Below are 20,256 nucleotides of genomic sequence, written 5' to 3'. Positions count from 1 at the left end.
AGCCATGCTGGAGCACCGCCTTTAGTTGAGCAATTCGACCCCGGGTCTTATTCTTTGTAAGCCTAGTACTTATTCTATCGGTCTCTTGCCGAACCGCTAAGTGACGGGGACGTAAACACACCAGCATCGGTTGTCAAACAATGCTAGGGGGACAAACACAGACACACAAACACACACACATATATATATATACATATATACGACAGGCTTCTTTCAGTTTCCGTCTACCAAATCCACTCACAAGGCATTGGTCGGCCCGGGGCTATAGCAGAAGACACTTGCCCAAGATGCCACGCAGTGGGACTGAACCCGGAACAATGTGGTTGGTTAGCAAGCTACTTACCACACAGCCACTCCTGCGCCTTTTTTTATATATACAATAATAATAAAGGACATTACCGTATACAGTTTTACAAACTAAGGATGGTATATAGACCTCCTTGACTCAAGTTAGAGAAGGGGTGCGTATTATACACAAGGTGTAGGTTTTTCAGAGGTACATCTCCCTAAAAATCCCCTGTGCATTATACTCAAGGGCAGACTATACTCGAGGATTTACGGTATGTGTGTATACATGTGTTTGTGTGTTTATATTTACCTGTCAATGTTTACCACTTAGTAAGCAGTGATGTTTGACAAATACAAACTGATAGAAGAAATACCAGACTTAAGATAAAGAAAAAAAAATACTAAGGTCAATGAGGTAGACTAAACTGTTGAAGACAGTGCCCCAGCATGGCCTCAGTCCAATGACCAAAAGAAGAAAACAAGTAAAAATTAAAAACAAAAAAAAAGCCAGAAACGCAGATCTAAAGAATGTGTGCAAGTGTGTGTGGGCAGGAGGGCAAGGTGTTGAAAGAGAAGAGAAGGGGTGGGTTGTAAGCAGGTAAAAAAGGTTGCTAATAGGAAGTCATATAATGACAAAGCAAAAAGGTGGTGGCGAGGAAGGACAGGTTGGTCGCTTACTGTACACCAACAGAAACAATGACACAACTATTACAATTTATTAATTACTGGGGAAGCAGATACAAGAGCAAAGGCTACATACCATTCTGTGGTTTAGCTAGACCAGGGGTCCCCAAACTTTTGAGACCATTAACCCCTTCATAGAATCCTTGACCCCTAATCGACCCCCAGGCATGTGCAAGAAAATAAATTAATAATAATAACAATAAGTAGATGTGCATTTACTGACCCCTTGAATAGTGCCATTGACCCCCAGGTGTTCAATATTGACCACTTTGGAGACCCCTGAGCTAGACATATCTAACACAATTCACCACTGCCAACATCACCAACACCACAACTGCCGCCGCCGCCGCCACCACCACCACCATTTTGTTTTCATTTAGCCTTTTCAATGCTCACATGGGTCTGATGGAATTTGTTGAGGTTGATTTTTCTAGGGCCAGATGTCCTCCCTGGTGCCAACCCCACCTTTTTCCAAATAAGGTAATATTTCCCCATGACCGACACCCGTTTACAACAACTATCACACAGTCAAGACAAGGAGATAGTAATACACACCAATATATGTGTATATATATATATAAATTTATATATACGTGCATATGTATGTATGTACGGCGCTCGTATATGTAAGTATATCGTTTGCTGTGCATATATATATCTGTATTTATGTACCCTTGATATATTCAATTGATGACGGTAAAGCTTATTTAAAGCAGAACCAGAAATCCTTGGATCTTGAATTATTCAATAATTTTTGCTTGTATGTTTTGTCCCTCCGCTTTACCTCATGGTGCGATATGAACATTTAACGTGGTTTTATAGTCAGAGTTTCGACTGCTATTTCGGCATGTTGGTGTCTTTTAGACACCCTCATTTTTAATTGTTAAAAAATTTTTTTACCTTTGTAAGGTATTCCTTTCATGCTGGCCACTTGATAATTTCGACACTTAAATACCGATATTATCCTCATATATAAATTTATATAATTCGTTATTATATTCACTGCGGTGCTTATTTTAACCATATCGTAATTATGCAGTGATTTGGCGGGCAATTCAAACTGGCTGTGTCCATACGTGCATATGTATGTATGTACGGCGCTCGTATATGTAAGTATATCGTTTGCTGTGCATATATATATCTGTATTTATGTACCCTTGATATATTCAATTGATGACGGTAAAGCTTATTTAAAGCAGAACCAGAAATCCTTGGATCTTGAATTATTCAATAATTTTTGCTTGTATGTTTTGTCCCTCCGCTTTACCTCATGGTGCGATATGAACATTTAACGTGGTTTTATAGTCAGAGTTTCGACTGCTATTTCGGCATGTTGGTGTCTTTTAGACACCCTCATTTTTAATTATATATATATATATATATATATATATATATAGGGAGAGTTTATGAAAAAAACAAAAGACGAAGACAGGTGGTGTACAAAACAAACAGATGTATTAATATAACGCTCAGGAATAGAAAAAGTCTTTTACGTTTCGAGCCTATGCTCTTCTGCAGAAAGAGACACAGAAAACACAAGGAGAGAAAAAAATGTGTGTAGTGGCTAACGATCTATATATATATATATATATATATATGATGATATGTAAATGTAAAGTCCAAGGATCCAGGTGTAGAAAGTTAGCAGTCTGTAGAAGGTATAAAAAAACAACTTTCAGGAACAATAATAGTTTATTGGCATAGAAATTTGATAAGCTGAAAAAAGTGTATATACACACACACACGTCTGACCAAAGAGATTCCAAGGGGGCTGCCTTAGATTTGAATTGGCAAGATTCCTATTACGTAGTAAAACTGATAAATAGGTTGCAGTGAACTCTCTATGTTCTGAGTTCAAATTCTGCCGAGGCTGATTTTGATTTCCATTCTTTTGTGATCAATAAAATAAGCACCAGTTGAGCACTGGGGTCAAAGTAATCAACTCACTCTGTCCCCTGAAACTGCTTGCCTTGTGCCAAAATTTGAAACCGATATTAAGGTGGTGAGTGGCAAAATAGTTAGAACATCTGAAAAAATTCCTAGTGGCATTTGCTCTGACATGTTATGTTCTGAGTTCAAATTCCATTGAATACATGTGTGTGGGTAGGAGTGATGTTGTTTAGGTCCTACATAAACAATATATCTGGCAGCTCGTGCAAAGACCAAAGCAATAACATCCTTTTCAACCCTTGAAAACAAAAGCTGTTATCTGGAAGAGCATTTGACTATAGAATAACTGCCTCAAGATGACTCATCCAAATGATACCAGCATTGATGGAGCAGATATCAAAAATATCATGAAGATAGTACATTCTCTAAAATAGTTGGCATTAGGGTGGGGTGGGGGGCATCCAGCCACAGAAACCATGTCAAAGCTGACATCTGAGCTTAAAGCAAACCTGCAGCTCACTGGATCAATGCCAGTAAGGAAGCTACATGTTAAATGATGATGGATAATTTTACCCATGGAGGGTAGACTATCGCAGAGTGGGGGGGGGCTGGAATGCAGTGTGATCATAGGTACAGTGATGTTTGATTACGGGTCAGTGTGATAAATCTGGGTTGATCTCCATTCAACAACAACAACAATATACTTCGATCCCTGTTTTAGGGGTAGGCATGGCTGAGTGGTAAGAGGCTTGCTTGCCAACCACATGGTTCTGGGTTCTCTTCCACTGTATGTCACCTTGGGCAAGTGTCTTCTACTATAGCCTTGGGTAGATGGAAACTGAAAGAAGCCTATCATGTGTGTGTGTGTTTGTGCTCCCCCCACTGCCATTTGACAAATGGTGTTGGTGTTTTTGTGTTCCTGTAACTTAGCAGTTTGGCAAAAAAGAACAATAGAATAAGTACTGGGGTCGATCAGTTTGAGTAAAAATTCCTCAAGGCTTTGCCCCAGCAACGGCTGCAGTCTAATGACTGAAACAAATAAAAGATACATTGAATAGCTATAGAGGTCCTGTAGAGAAGGGGTCCCTAGGCAAAGAGTGGTAGTGAACCACTGACCTACACACAAGCCATATATCTAACATGTACACACATAAATAGAAACCTGTGTTTGTGAACAAAAATTCTAGACAAAAGGACTTGTGTTTAACAGGATACACACTTTAACAGTCCATACACTTTCTCATTACAATAGGCAGCTTTTGTTAAATTCCCAGGAGATGAATACAGATAAACAGATTCTGAAATTGAATATATGCATACATACATGCATACATACATGCATGCATGCATATGGTGCAAAATGTTCCAGAGATTGTCAATGCTAGCTTTTCATGCTAAGCATATGTAAAGTATATAAAATGCTCCAGAGACCCTCTCCCCTGTGAATTTCCTGAGCTAGGCATACGCACACACACACATGTAGAATGCATAAACACACACACACATATAAGTGAAGCACAAACACTTTTATTCTAAAGAGGGTAAAAGTATGGAGCATAGACACTTGTATACTAAATTAAAGGGCATATCCATCACACAAATACAAGTTATCCATTAGCACAAACATGTATATATATATATATATATATATATATATATATATATATATATATATATATATATACACTCACACATCAACTGATTCAGGAGACCACAAACATCCAACACTCGTCTTAACTGAAACAAAAGATCACTGCCACTTGGTTAGGGACCAGCTTGAATTCTCTAAATGACAAAAAAACACCTAAAATTAAATCCTAAAGAAAACATATATGAATACTTCAATTCATTTTCGTGTGTCTAATTTGTAAAATGCTTGACAAAAATTTACAATTATGTTTTGGGGCTGAAGTAAAAATTCCTTACGTAAGAAAAACACTGATAAAAAAAATTCAGCAAGGCATATTAAATAGAATTTAAATATAATTAAACATACACAAAGAGGTTTGGTTAAACCATAAAGTTGTGGAACATTAAGAGGACACAAAAGAAAACAAAACCTGCGCCTATATTTATTAACACTGTTTTGAATTAATCATGCATGATCTTACGGTTTCAAGATTTCAATGATGTGCTTCTTTATTTTTAAAAGCTATCCATTGTAGGGTAGTTGTGAGATGTTGGATCTAACTAGTTTGAACACACAAGAAGCAGAATATTTTTTGGCCAGATATGACCTGTTCAAATGCTAAACGGTTAAACGTAGATGAATTTCTTTGTAACTTCTCCAGTCTAACTTTCGATAACAAAGTAATATTATTAGAGCGATTACAATTTGAAAGAAATGAAGGAAACATTGCTCATGTAGAGCAGTGAGAACAAACCAAAGTACTTCTTTCACATTTTACTATGAATAAATCCTTTCTAATTTTGGCACAAGGCCAGCAATTCTGAGGGGAGTGGGAAGCCAATTACACCAACCCCAGTGCTGAATTAGAACTTATTTTATTGACCCTGAAAGGGTAAAAAGTAAAGTTGACCTTGGCAACATTTGAATTCTGAATGTATAACAGGAAGAAATACTAAGAATTTGTCTGCTGCCAATGGTTCTGTTGCTAATGGTTCTGTTGGCTTGCTGCTTTTCAAATTTTGATATAAGGCCAGCAGTTTTTTGTGGGGTGGGGTAAGTTAAATATATCGACTACAATGCTCGACTGGTACTTATTTTATCGACTGCAAAAGGGTGGAAAAACATAATCAACCTTGGCAGAATTTGAACTCAGAATGTAATGTGTCAGAAGAAATGCAACTGAATATTTTGTCTGATGTGCCAGCTCAATACCATTATTCTGCCAGCTCAATACCATTTCGCTATCTATAATAAAATAAAGATGGATAGGTTGTTGCAAAAGGCATCAAATCACGTATGAAATAGTTTTACAGAAGTGAGTGCAACTAAGCAGAAAAACTGTAAGATTGGAGAAGTTGAAGTTCACAGTAATTCTTCAACGGTAGGTTTATGGCAAGAACATTCATAACTCTAATGTCACAGACAAAAGGATGCAAGTGGTATTTTGTAAAGGTTCATCCTGGACAGGTAGGTAAAAATCCTGGCATTTACTCCTTGAACTTCACATGATAGGGAGAATGCAGGTAATCCTTTACAACTGTTTTCTGGTGTTTAGTGTACAGTGCAATAATGTGCATTGTGTGTACTTCTACATGAAACCGAGTGGTGTTAATGAAATAACAAAAGTTTAAATCATACAAACAACTCACTCAATCTTCTGAAAGGAATGAGGCTTTAGCTAATGAATCTTCTAATAATATATATATATATATATTATCAGAAATGTAAGTAAAATATGAAACCCTAGCTGATAGGGGGAGATAGATTAATAGAATAGGCAGCAGATATAGAGCTTAGAGTGCAATAAATCAGTTTTACTCCAACAATACACAAAATATTTAATTTCTTTATACAAGTTCCAATAATATTTCTTTTCTTTTTTTTCTTTGCCCTTTTCAAGCCTAGCCAGGCTCATGGGCCCGGTTTCCCAGTTTCTATAGTGTATGTGATCCCCCAGCTGGACGGGACGCCAGTCCTTCACAGCATTACTCAAGAAACAGGAAGAAAGAGTGAGAGAAAGTTGGGGCAAAAGAGTCCAACAGGGGTCGCCACCACCCCCTGCTGGAGCCTCGTGGAGCTTTAGGTGTTTTCGCTCAATAAACACACACAACGCCCGGTCTGGGAATCGAAACCGTGATCCTCCGACCGCGAGTCCGCTGCCCTAACCACTGGACCATTGCACCTCGACCCAATAATATTTAGTTACAAAAATGTGTTTTTTTCTTAAAACTTCAAATGATTATGAGGGTCCAGTAGAATAAAGTAGGAATCAAAGAGGTCCATGGCAAATAATGGTTGAGAACCACTGGAATTGAGAGAGGCAGTCAATGGAAGGACATGTAGAACAAGAGAAAAGCAAAAGGAAAAGAAGGGACGATGGGAAGTGCAAAGTTGTGGGTTATGGGTACCATGGCAACATAATGGTCTGTCATTCAAGACAATGGGGTGACGATTGAGTTTAAATATCAAAGGGGTATAAAGGTGATGAAGAGGAAATTTAAAGAATTAAGAGCAAGAATTGGTTAGCTCCCTGCTGGGTTTAGGTCTACCTGAGAGTTTAGCTGTTAAAATCTTGGAAATATTCCAAATGTGCAAAAGTGTGATGATCTTTGTGGAATATTAAGCGATAGATGCAAGAATAGATGATAGCTGCAAGTTGATTTAGTTAGGAGGAGGGAGGTTGAAAATAGGGACAGAAGTAAATATAATTATATATAACTTTCAAATATTTCTTATAACTGTTTACGTGCTGGTGACACGTAAAAGAACCAATACGAATGTGGCTGCTGCCAGCGCCACCTCAACTGTTCTCCGTGCCGGTGGCATGTAAAAAGCACCAACCGATCATGGCCTCACCTGCCAGCCTCACCTGGCACCTGTGCCGGTGGCACATAAAAGCACCCACTACACTCGCGGAGTGGTTGGTGTTAGGAAGGGCATCCAGCTGTAGAAACATTGCCAGATCAGACTGGAGCCTGGAGCAGCCTCCTGGCTTCCCAGACCCCAGTCGAACCGTCCAACCCATGCTAGCATGAAAAGCGGACGCTAAACGATGATGATGATGATGATGAACTGTTTAACCCTTTGGCATTCAGATTATTTTATTAAATGTGATGCTTATTTATTTACATCGCTTTCAATTAATCATGTACTTATCTTGTAGCTTCAAGATTAATATCAGGTGATTGCACACCTGTTTCCGTCCTCATTCTTATTATCTCTGTCTCCCTCTGGCCAGGTAACCATGTAAATCCTCTACAGAATGACACCTGCCTCTCTGTCACACTCTAACCGTTCATCATCTGACGCAAGATCACCTCCTCCAATGCCCCCTCCCTTCTCAAAAGCCCCTTGTCTTGCAAGTTACTTGGTGACGTTGCCAGTGTTGGTGCTATGTAAAAAAGTATCCAGTCTACACTGCAAAATCGTTGGCATTTGGAAGGGCTTCCAGCTGTAAAAACCATACCAAAACTCACCTGTGCTGATGCTACATAAAAAAAAAGGCGCCCAGTTCACTTTGTGAGATGGTTGATGTTAAAAAGGTATTCAGCTGTAAAAACGGACACAGAATTCTGGTGCAGTCTTCTGTATGGCCATCCCATGTCAAACTGTCCAACCCATGCCATCATGGAAGGCAGACGTTAAAAAATGATATTTATTTTTAGATAGACATTGCAGGGTAGTTGTGAGAGGCCTGATCTAGCAGGTTTCAGCATAAAACAGCTGGACTTGGCTGGCTCAAATGCTAAATGGTCAACCCTTTTGATACCAACCCACCTGAGACGGCTCCTGGTTCTATGACATAAACTTCCAGTTTAGAGTGATCTAAATTAAAACCTTTTATTAAAATTTCATATTATTCCATGATCCAAACAGTAGCTGAGGACATTGTGAATGACAAAGTTATTCTACTAATTTGCTCATTATTTTCAAATTAAATGGAATAAAGACAATGCATCTCAAAAGAAATATGATAATGAAGGAGTTAAAAGATATTTCACTTTTATATATATTTATATCTGTATGTATATATATATATATATATATATATATATATATAATATATATATATATATATATATATATATATATATATATATATATATATATATATAGGCGTAGGAGTGGTTGTGTGTTAAGTAGCTTGCTAATGAACCACATGGTTCCGAGTTCAGTCCCACTACGTGGTACCTTGGGCAAGTGTATTCTACTATAGCCTTGGGCTGACCAAAGCCTTGTGAGTGGATTTGGTAGACGGATAATGATCAACAGAAAATTATTTAAGGGAAACAACCACATGATATTTCAACCTTTGGGTTAATTCCGAGTTCACTTCTTTGGATCTTGTACAGCATACAGGATGTATATTTAAGCTTGTTTATTACAGTCATATATACAATATATTCTCTTTTAAATTCTATCCAATACATGTTTCTACTGCATAGATACCCCAGGATGTGGTTGGTTCAGTTGCATTGTGATTTCATTCAAGGCAAATGGATCCATGCAGCTTCATTCAAGCTGCTTTCATTACGAGTCTTTGAAGCGGACTGAAGTAGAATTCTGATGGTCTTATTCTATGTTTTAGATAGGGGGATGTATGAGTTTAGTAGAAGTGGTTGAGAAAAATTATTTAGCTATAAAGTTCGTTATCATTTAACCCTAGAGTGACCCTAATGATATCCTGAAAGAATTTAGTAGTAAGGGAAGCACAAACTAGGTCAAAGCGTACTTCTTCACAGTTTGCAAAAAAATATAGACAGACAGACAGAACTTCCAGAAAAAATAGATACATTAAGATTGGTTAAGAACTTAAATAGAAAATGCAAAAAATATATTTCTAAAACCAGTGGGGGGAGTTCACATTACATTAGATACAATCTAACTATGGTACATCTATAAATATAGTCTAGTTGAATCATCTGTATACCCTTCAGCCAGTATTACGCTACTGAATATTTTTACTGAATATTTTAGTAAATATTCATCATCATCGTTTAACGTCCATTTTCCATGCTGGCGTGGGTTGGTTTGACTGGGGTCTGAGAAGCCAGGAGACTGCACCAGGCCCAGTCTGATCTAGCAGTGTTTCTACAGCTGGATGCCCTTCCTAACGCCAACCACTCCATGAGTGTAGTGGGTGCTTTTATGTGCCACCGGCACAGGTGCCAGGTGAGGCTGGCAACGGCCTCGATCAGTTGGTGCTTTTTACGTGCCACTGGCACGGAAGCCAGTCAAGGTGGCGCTGGTGCATCAGCCACGTTCGGATGGTGCTTTTTACGTGCCACCGGCACAGGGATCACGACTACGATTTCCATTAATTTTTGATGTTGATATATATATATATATATATATATATATATATATATATATACACACACACATGAATGCAAATGGCTCAGTGGTTAGAGCATCAGGCTTACAATCATGAGGTAGTGAATTTGATTTCCAGACTAGGTTGAGTGTTGTGTTGTGTTTTTGAGCAAGATGCTTTATTTGATGTTGCTCCAGTTCGCTCACTGGTGCCAAGCTGTATTGGCCCCTTTGCCTTTCCCTTGGATAACATAGGTGGCATGAAGAGGGGAGGCCAGTATACATGTGTGACTGTTGGTCTTTCTGAAACAACCTTGCCCAGACTTGTGCCTTGGAGGGGAACTTTCTAGGTGCAATCCCATGGCCATTCATGACCAAAGAGGGTCTTAACCCTTATATATATATGTATATATATCAGAGTCAACTCCAGGTCATCAGCATAACTCGGACTCATCACAGATTTCATCACATGGGCTCATTACAGATTTAATCACTCAGGCTCATCACAGATTTTGCATTAAACACAGGCCTGCTCGAAAAATTTCACGTTTTTCCACAATATTTCTAGCCTCAATATTTTTAAGCCTTATTTTTTTATATCTAGCACTATGTCTTTCTCCATTTTGAAGTTAAGGGTTAAAATAAAGCAACCCTGCAAAACACAACTGATCTTTACACACACATGCACAGAATAACAGCAATCAAATAACATCAGTGATCTGACTATTGCCTGTAATCTTGATAAGAGACACCAGTTACCCTTTTACACCTACCAGGCTTGTTTGTATTAGCCCGAGTTGCTGGATAATTTTCTGTTCCTCTAAGAATATTGTAGAATAGAAACTTTTCCTAGATTGGAATTTAAATCCCAATCTCTATAGAAATTTATTGTTTCAAGAAAACATTCAATTTGAATTGAATTACTTTTAATTTTTATGATTATAGTTAACAATTCAGGTTATAACTTCTGAGCTCAAGTCAAGTGCATGTGAATGATATTGTGAGAATGTCTGCTACGAATATTATTTTTTGACACAGGGTACCTCTAAGATGACCACCAGATGCTGAACGAAAATAAATCAACTGTGACCAGGCTCAATAAAAGGAACCTGAGTTATGGGCTGCAATTATGTACTTGAAGTCAGTGTTGGCAGAAATTAAATCAGCTTGCAAAATACACACTCACTTTACTAAATTTATAATCGGGCTAAGCCCGAACAACCCGAGTATTGGGGTCACCACTGAGATATATAATAATTTTAATAATTTAATAATTTTGATATATATTTAAAATAATATAAATTAATTAATCTTATGTATTGGCTTAAGTTTTTCATTGTATGATTTGCTTAATAGTGGTTTTATCTCTAATTTAATATAATATATATATATATATATATATATATATATATATATATAATAAATATTAGGGAATAAATCCAAATTTACAGGGAAAAAAATCAGATTTAGGATTAAATCCAATTTTATAGTAAAATATTATATAATATTAATTAGAGACAAAACCACTATTTTGCAAAACAAACAAGGAAAGACTTAATCAATACATAAAATTTTAATAAAAAGTAAAAAAAACCACCACTACAATTGTTTCATGTCTTCAATGACAATCTTCAGGTGGATTTCCGATTTTCAAATCAGTTTCAATTTATGAAGACTTCATAAATTGAAACTGATTTGAAAATCGGAAATCCACCTGAAGATTGTCATTGAAGACATGAAACAATTGTAGTGGTGGTTTTTTTACTTTTTATTAAAATTTTATGTATTGATTAAGTCTTTCCTTGTTTGTTTTGCAAAATAGTGGTTTTGTCTCTAATTAATATTTTATATATATATATATATATATATACACATATATTTATACATGCACACATATCTTTTACTTGTTTCAGTGAATGGACTGCAGCTTGCAGAGGCACCATTCTGTAGGGTTTTAGTTAAAAAAAAAACAGAACCCCAGTATTTATCTTGTTTCTTTTTTCCTGAGCTTGGTACTCTTATGGCTAAACCATTAAGTTACAAGGGCACCACTGATTGTCAAACAGTGGGGAGGGACACAAACATAAAAACACACAAACATAAATATATGCATCTACATATACATATATATATATATATATATATATATATATATATATCCATATAAGAGGGATCACCACTATGTGGACAACCCTTATGCTAGAAGTAGATCCGTTACGGTCTTACCGCTATGAAAGGAATGTTCTCAAGAAAAAATCTAGCAAATGCCAGAATGTAAGCGAGCAAGACAAATGAAAAAAAAAAAATAGAGATTTAATCATAGACATGTTCCGCTATCAACAGTTCTGGCATTTGCTAAATGTTTTCTTGAGAACATTCCTTTCATAGTGGTAAGACCATAAACGGATCTACTTCTAACATAAGGGATCTCCACGTAGTGGTCATCCCTCTTATATGGATGTAATATAGTTTTCTGAACCTTCAGATTTTTATATTCTAGACCACTGGTTTTAAATTGATATTAACCCTTTCGTTACTGCATTTATTTTGAGATGCTCTGTGTTCTTTTCAATTACTTTAAATATAACAAAGAATTTAGTAAAATAACTTAGTTATAATTAAGCTAGTGTTACGAACATAAATTGTGACTAAGGTTTGGTGGAAGATTTTAATTCAAAAAATTTATGAAAACAAGACATTTGTACTCAGAACCAGAGCCGGTTTCAGCTGGGTTGGTAACGAAAGGATTAATCAAATTAATATTCAATTTTTTACCCTTATTATTAAAAATATACATATATATATATTTATATATATATATATGTATATTTTTAATAATAAGGGTAAAAAATTGAATATTAGTTTGATTAACCCTTTAATTTCCCATCGGCTGGGAACTACACTCCTTGGTGTTGCTTGGTGACTTCACTGGTAGCAATGCCACGAAAAAGCATCCAGTACACTCAGTAAAGTGGTTGGCATTAGGAAGGGCATCCAGCCATAGAAACCATGCCAAAGCAGACACTGGAGCTTCATGCAGTTCTCTGGTTCACCAGCTCAGGAAAAAAACGGCCAACCATGCCAGCACGGAAAAAAGTCGTTAATAATGATGTATGTATTTGAACGTGTATGTGTGTGTGCACGCCTGGGCAATGGTAGGTGCGATTGGTGATATACGCAGGCAAACATACACAATAGCTAAAATCATTTTATGTCAGTTCTGCTTTTCTGCATGATAATATTGTTCCAGTAGAACGATTATCCATTTGTAGAGGACCCTCCTTATCAGAATACATTCAAGTGAAAAAAAACCCTCAATTTTCGTTGTTCGTACAGTCCTGTTTTCTTTCAAGTAAAATTTCACATTAAATAATGAAGTCATCAGACATTCCTATATGATCGGGGTGGCTACAGATAAGCATATGTTTTATCAAAACTTCGTTCAACCAATCTCAACCTAGGGCTAAAAAAAACAATAACATGTACATGTCAACAGAAGGACATGCGCTTTTGAGGAATTTCACCATTGAGTAATGATGTGCTATGCGCACGCGACACGTGTTTGTTTTTGTAACAATGTGTGAATGTATTTGGCTACCTGTGTGTTTGTTAAATTTGTTACAGCCATGAGAAATTTCCCTTTTAATATTGGGGGATAAACTACGTACTCACCTACTTTCATAAACGCATTCCTTTTTATATATTTAACCCCTTATCCACCAATCAACCAATCTTTCTCTTTTAATATATTTATTCCTCCATGTTTAGAACAGTTCGAAACACTGATTACTTCGTCTTTCAAAGTGTTTTTATCCTTCTTTACGAATGTGAATTTTTATAGAAAATTAATGTTAACCCCCCCCCCCGTCTAACCACCCTTCAAACAATTATTCTTCGACGAACAAAACAAGCCCCCCACCCAACCCCTCCACCCGCCATACATAAATATAATAAATACAAAGACACCTCGTTTGACATTGGCTTTCGTTACATTTTGATAAGCTTCCCAGTTAAAGCCGCTAATGTCTTTGAGAAAACATGAACGCCACAGAATCCAGTTCCATTCTTTTTAAACGAGGCCTTGTGCCTCTATTAGAAATATTTCTTCTCTGACTCAGTGATCCTACTGTTTCCTTTTGGAGGTCAGAACCGATCTTTCGTCTGTAGCTACCTTCACCTTAGTTCTTCGGAATTCTAAATCCCCCACTCCACCCCCGGCACCAAAAATAAATAAATGGGAAAGGAATTTATACGACGGCATAACTTAACTCTTTCGATTCTACTTTTTTTTGAAATGCAAGTTGTGCTGCCGAGTAGCTTTGTTGTTTAAGAAAATAAAAGCAATTCCTTTTGATTATACGCAACACCAATTCTATAATAGAGGATCGAATCCGTTTATTAGTGGTATTTATTTTAGCGATGAAAAAAGTTGTTTTTTTCCCTCTTTTCTTAATCAAAATGACTAACCTTCTTTTCCCCTATATTCGACCCTTTTTCTAATTTACCATAACGATTTTCCTACAATATATGATACGAGAAAGTAGATTTGTAGGCAACCACAATTTATTGCATAACATTTTAAACGACTTATATTAATTTAACAATTAAATTAAAATCCCTTAAAATCAACATCAAATGAAAATCTTACAAAATAACGACAAAGAATTTTTACAAGCCAAAACTATTTCCTCACTCGAATCGTCGAATTTCCTCTTGGAATCTTGAAATTTCTCCTCGGGGATAAATTATCCCAGAGTCAAAGAATTGCAGAACTCGAGCTTTTTTGCAGCTGAGCGTCTATGAATGAGTTGGATGTTGGTGAAAATGAAAATAGAATTCATCAAAGGCTGATCAAACGATGTTAGAGATACAGGAAAGCCAGTGCTAGTAGCAAACAAACAACATCGACCATCTGTGCCTGTCTCTGTTGGGGCTGATGGGTTTGTTTTGAATTTGCATAATTCTCTTTTTACTTTAAGAATTCATAGACAGAAAATTGCAGCTAACGTTAAAAATGGATCCTCTGATATTTATTTAGAAGATAAAGTGTTGTTGCCAGTGTACATTCGACCAAATTTATATCAACATCAGTCGTGCAGGAACAATTATTTATGAGTCAGCGGAAGGTAGTAACTTTTGACATCCTCTTTCGCTATGGTTTCTTCGTGTTTTGGGAGGTGGGACGAGTGTATAGCGCTGAACACCTCTGTAATACATACAGTAGCAATCCTAGGAATCATGCTTATTATTATGCATGCGATGGATAGATAGATGGGTAGATAGATAGATGGATGGATGGACAGACAGACAGATAGATAGATCGCTCGCTCACTCGATAGATAGATAGATAGATAGATAGATAGATAGATAGATAGATAGATAGATAGATAGATAGATAGATAGATAGGTAGATAGATAGATTGATAGGTAGGTAGGTAGGTTAGATAGGTAGGTAGGTAGGTAGATAGATAGATAGATGGATAGATTGATAGATATGTTTCTTTATTAGCCACACAGGGCTGCACACAGATAGAACAAATTACAAGGTAGAGCTTTTCTTTTGAAGGTATTAAAAAAAAAAAAAAAAAATAGATAGACAGATTGATAGATAGATAGATAGACAGATAGATAGATAGACAGATAGATAGATAGATAGATAGATAGATAGACAGATAGATAGATAGATAGGTAGATAGATAGATAGGTAGATAGATAGATACATAGAGCGGTATCGAACGCAAAATTATGATGAAGTCAGGTGTGTGAATGTGAGCAAGAACGGGTTATTTTCAATGTTGTTGTTTAGTCCTGGCAACCCCGACGGAACAAATCTATGAAGGATCAAAGGAATTCTATCAATGTCCATCGTCCACCCACTTAAAAAAAAATTCTTTTATAAGGCATTGTTTACTCCCGACTACATCTTTTTTTTTTCTATATACATTAAGTATTGAGTTATTTAAATGAGATTTGACAGCTATGTCTAGCAGGTCGAACACCACGTAGAGGTTTACTTATTGTTAATATTTGGAGCTTGGCATAAAAACAAGAAAACAAAAACAAAACTTAGAACCTACCAACTCCAAAATTTAAAACATTAAACGAAATATTGCTGTATTTTTTTGTTTTATGTAGTTGTAATTGTTATAACAATTATTGTAGAGAAGATCGATGAGAAATCGAGGAAGTAATTAAAATAAAAAGGTAAATAAACTACGTTTTGTGAAAACCTTGGATGGAGTTTTATGTAAAGATTAGGAAATAAAAATAGATTTTCTTTGTGTTTTCACTTTTTCTGAACAAGTTGATTGGAGTTTAGCTTAGAAATCCACGTTTAATTCATTAATTATTTTCACCCCCCCCCTAAGAAACAGATCAGATGTGTAGCATAAACAAAAACTACTCAATCAATAATTCTGTTTGTGTTTCGTGCGTGAGTGTCAGGAAATCTGTGAGATATACGAAAATGTGTATATGTGGTTATGTTTGTGTGGGTTTTTTTAAAGATTATTTTCAATATCTAAATGTTTAATCACTAAAAATGAAACAAAACCCGATCTGCAGGAAAGAATAAATTTCATAAATTAAAAATGCCAGAGAAAGAGTAAAAAAAAGCAAAGAGTTCTCACCTTAGCTTTGATCGGCATCTCGTTAGGTGTGGAATAACATTTCCTGGGAGTAAGCAAGGAGGCCGTCGACGAAGTCAGTAGTCGCTCCTAATGAGAAGAAATATTGGGAGTGGAAGCGAGGAGAGACAGAAGGTGTGAGTGGAGCAAAGGAGAGATGAAAGCGGAGCATCGGAGATGGCTTTCCAGTTAAGGGAAGCCACTCGTTTAGCTGCACGACTACATTTAAATCGGGGTTCAAACCCAACCACTGCTGTTCGGAATTGCTTACGACTAATTTTCTTTTCTCTCTAATATTATTTTTTCTCTCTCCTTTTCTCTTTCTCTCTCCTTTTCTCCTTCTCCCTCCTTTTCTCTTTCTCTCTCTCTATTTATCCTTTTCTATTCTAGGTACAAGGCCCGAAATTTTTGGGGAGGGGATCAGTCGATTACATCGACTCCAGTACGCAACTGGTACTTAATTTATCGACCCCGAAATGATGAAAGGCAAAGTCGACCTCGGCGAAGTTTGAACTCAGAACGTAAAGACAGACGAAATACTTATTTCTTTACTACCCACAAGGGGCTAAACACAGAGAGGACAAACAAGGACAGACAAACGGATTAAGTCGATTATATCGACCCCAGTGCGTAACTGGTACGTATTTAATCGACCCCGAAAGGATGAAAAGCAAAGTCGACCTCGGCGGAATTTGAACTCAGAACGTAAAGACAGACGAAATACTGCTAAGCATTTCGCCCGGTGCGCTAACGTTTCTGCCAGCTCGCCGTTCTCTGTTTAGCGTTCTCTCTCTCTCTCTCTCTCTCTCTCTCTCTCCTCTCTCTCTCTCTCTATTTTCACCGTTTTTCTCTTTCTTTCTCTTTATATCTCGCTCTTTTCTTTCTATGCCTCAATTTTTTCTCTCTCTATCTTTCTCACTTTCTCTCTCCTCTCTCTCTTTTCTCTGAAGAGATTTTTTTTTTGTTGTTAATTTAAAAAATTATAAATTTCTCCAAATAAATGTTCTTACAAAGAAGGTGAATATTGTAAACAGCTGGTCACTATGTAATTGATAATTATTTTGGAAAGTTGCAGTACCTGTATTTATATCTTCCAGTAAGTTGAATATGATGGATTTAGACATAAGCTAAGCAGGCTACGGCTAAAAGTAAACAAGATAAATTTTCCCCAAAAAGCTGGCTGCATGAGATATGGCTCATCATCAGGTGGGCCATACTACTAAAAATAATTCAAAGTAATTATCCATTTAGCTGTGCCATTCAGGTAAATCCCATGCGTCACATATTGCCTATGACTGGCTGAGAGCCTTCCAGTCTCAAACGTCTCTTAAAGCATACACATTTTCAAGTTTTGAAAAAACTTGTGCACCACCACCACCACCACCACCATCATCAAACTTTATTTATATAACTTAGGCGGCGAGATGGCAGAACCGTTAGCACGCCAGGCAAAATGCGTAGCCGTATTTCGTCTGCCGTTACATTCTGAGTTCAAATTTCGCCGAGGTCGACTTTGCCTTTCATCCTTTCGGGGTCAATTAAATAAGTACCAGTTACACACTGGGGTCGATATAATCGACTTAATCCCTTTGTCTGTCCTTGTTTGTCCTCTCTGTGTTTAGCCCCTTGTGGGTAGTAAAGAAATAGATCTAAATATGGCAATGGGTTCCAGGAATCAAATGGATACCTTCAGTAGAAGTTTGCCTGAAAAGTTCATAGGCTGATTAAGATACTCTCATGGAATGTGACCAAAGGATGTTTATTCTTCAACATAGTTCCTCTTGCAGTCCACACACTTATTCCATTAGTGCTGCAGCACTTAGATCCCATCGGTGAGGCTTTCATCCTGTTGGTCAAAAAAGTCCTCACCAGCAGATATAACATCAGTATCAATGCAATGCTGGTTCCCAGCTAAGTGGGGTTTTTTTTTTATGTTGGGGAACAGATGATAGTCAGATGGAACCAAATCGGGAAAATAGGGAGGGTGATCAACCTGTTCAAAACCACAGCAGCTATTGAAACCAAGGACTTGTGTGCTGGAGCATGGTCCTGATGAAACAAAACCCCTTTCGTCAGTTTTCTTAGGCATTTGGTCTTGATAGCCTTTCATAACTGCTTCAGCAAGTTGGCATAGTATTCTCCATTGATGGTGTGACCCTTTTGAAGATAGTCAATAAACACAGTACCTTTTGCATCCCAAAAAAACTGAGGCCTTCACCTTCACTGCAGATCAAATGACCTTGGCTTTCTTTGGAGCAGGTCAGGAAGGATGTTTCTACTGCTTGAATTGTCTCAAAAGGTGCTGCACCAAAAAAGTGCCTTGTGACATTAGGCTTGTCTCTCTAAATCCAGGATCAATTTTCTATTTTTTTATCTTTTCGGTGCAGGTGTGGCTGTGTGGTGAGAAGCTTGCTTCCCAACACAATGGTTCTGGAGAAAGCCGGATGCCCTTCCTAATGCCAACTACTCTGAGAGTGTAATGGGTGCTTTTACGTGCCATTTGCGTGACACTAGTATCTGCCGCAACTGCAATTTTGCTCGGCTTGATGGGTCTTCTCTCAAGCACAACATAATGCCAAAGGTCTTGGTCATTGTCTCCGTGAGGCCCAACACTCAAAAGAAACTTGGCCACTTCGCCTTGGAGGTGGCGGGGAGGGAGGTTTAAGTTTCTGTTTCATGCTGTATAAAACTAGTTAAACACTAGTTCTCAACATTTCTTCAATACCTGGGAGATTTTGGATTGCATGCAATACTGATTGCGTAACTAGCTGCTACATGGAAATAATTCTTTGTAGGAATTGTTCTAATTTATCTTAATAAATTATTCACTGAGTCTAATGTTTCTGTCTGGTCATTGATCGGAAATATTCTTCATACAGCTTTTATCAACAAATATGTTAGCAAACATATTTCTGATGTCATGGGACATAGTTTTGACATTAATAGCATTCTGAAACACAAGGAACTGAATTCAATCAGCAAATGTAGTTATAGTACACGCGTGCACACACAGACACACACAGACAGACAGGCAGACACACAGACACACACACAGACACAGACACACACACAGACACAGACACACACACACACACACACACACACACACACACACACACACATACTGGGTGCAATGAGTAAGTTGTCACCATTTTATATTTTTAATTTCGTGCATGTGCAGTGTTTGTTTTTGATTTTGTTGGAAACACAGTACAGTGGGGTCAGTTGGGCACTGTCTGTGAGAAAAACAGCACCATGATGCAATTCACTCTACCAGAAATTCGGAAACAACATGTTGTACTCCTTGGTATTCATGCTGGAAGCTCCAATACAAATAGATGGTGAACACACAGAACAACCGTTGGCTTGCTGTGTCCCCAAAACATGTACTGAGAATGATAAAAATCAAACATCCAATCAACATCACGGTGTTTGGAGTGATCACTAGTGATGTGACATTATGCCTCCATTTATCTTCCCACACAACCTCAGACTCAACACGGAAGCCTACATCAAGTGCCTGGAGGAGGTAGTGCTGCCTGGGAGAAGAGGATGGCTACAGAAAGACCCTGTGTCTGGCAACAGGACTCTGCACCATGCCACCCAAGCAGAAGAACCCAGTCGTGGCTGTCAGACAATTTCTGCAACCACATCACTCCTAACATCCAGCCACCTAACTCCTCACACAGCAACTCCCAGGATTATTATGCGTGGGGCGCAGTTGAGTGAGAGACCAACAAAACTCCTTGTAACACCAAAGATGAACTGAAGGCAAGGATTGTAGCAGCATTCATCAACTTGAACAAAGGGACTGTCCAGAAGACA

General features: G+C 37.5%; 1 protein-coding gene across 2 annotated transcripts in view; it reads right to left on the bottom strand.

The window, feature by feature from the left end:
• LOC115220358 (coiled-coil domain-containing protein 28A) overlaps positions 1-16,702 on the bottom strand; it is a 50,280-nt gene extending 33,578 nt beyond the window's left edge. Inside the window, exon 1 of one of the 2 annotated variants that reach the window (XM_029790466.2) lies at positions 16,435-16,702. In XM_029790466.2, coding sequence (XP_029646326.1) covers positions 16,435-16,452 — 18 coding nt within the window. In that variant the 5' untranslated portion in view covers positions 16,453-16,702. Of the gene's footprint in view, positions 1-14,498; positions 14,642-16,434 lie in introns of those variants that run through there. The other variant, XM_029790468.2, reaches the window with a different exon arrangement.
• Positions 16,703-20,256: the final 3,554 nt, after the last annotated feature.

This window comes from Octopus sinensis, linkage group LG16 (assembly GCF_006345805.1).
Source record: "Octopus sinensis linkage group LG16, ASM634580v1, whole genome shotgun sequence".
In the NCBI taxonomy this organism is placed as follows: domain Eukaryota; kingdom Metazoa; phylum Mollusca; class Cephalopoda; order Octopoda; family Octopodidae; genus Octopus; species Octopus sinensis.
The sequence above is the reverse complement of the archived record's forward strand: the minus strand, read 5'-3'. Positions and strand labels throughout refer to the sequence as shown.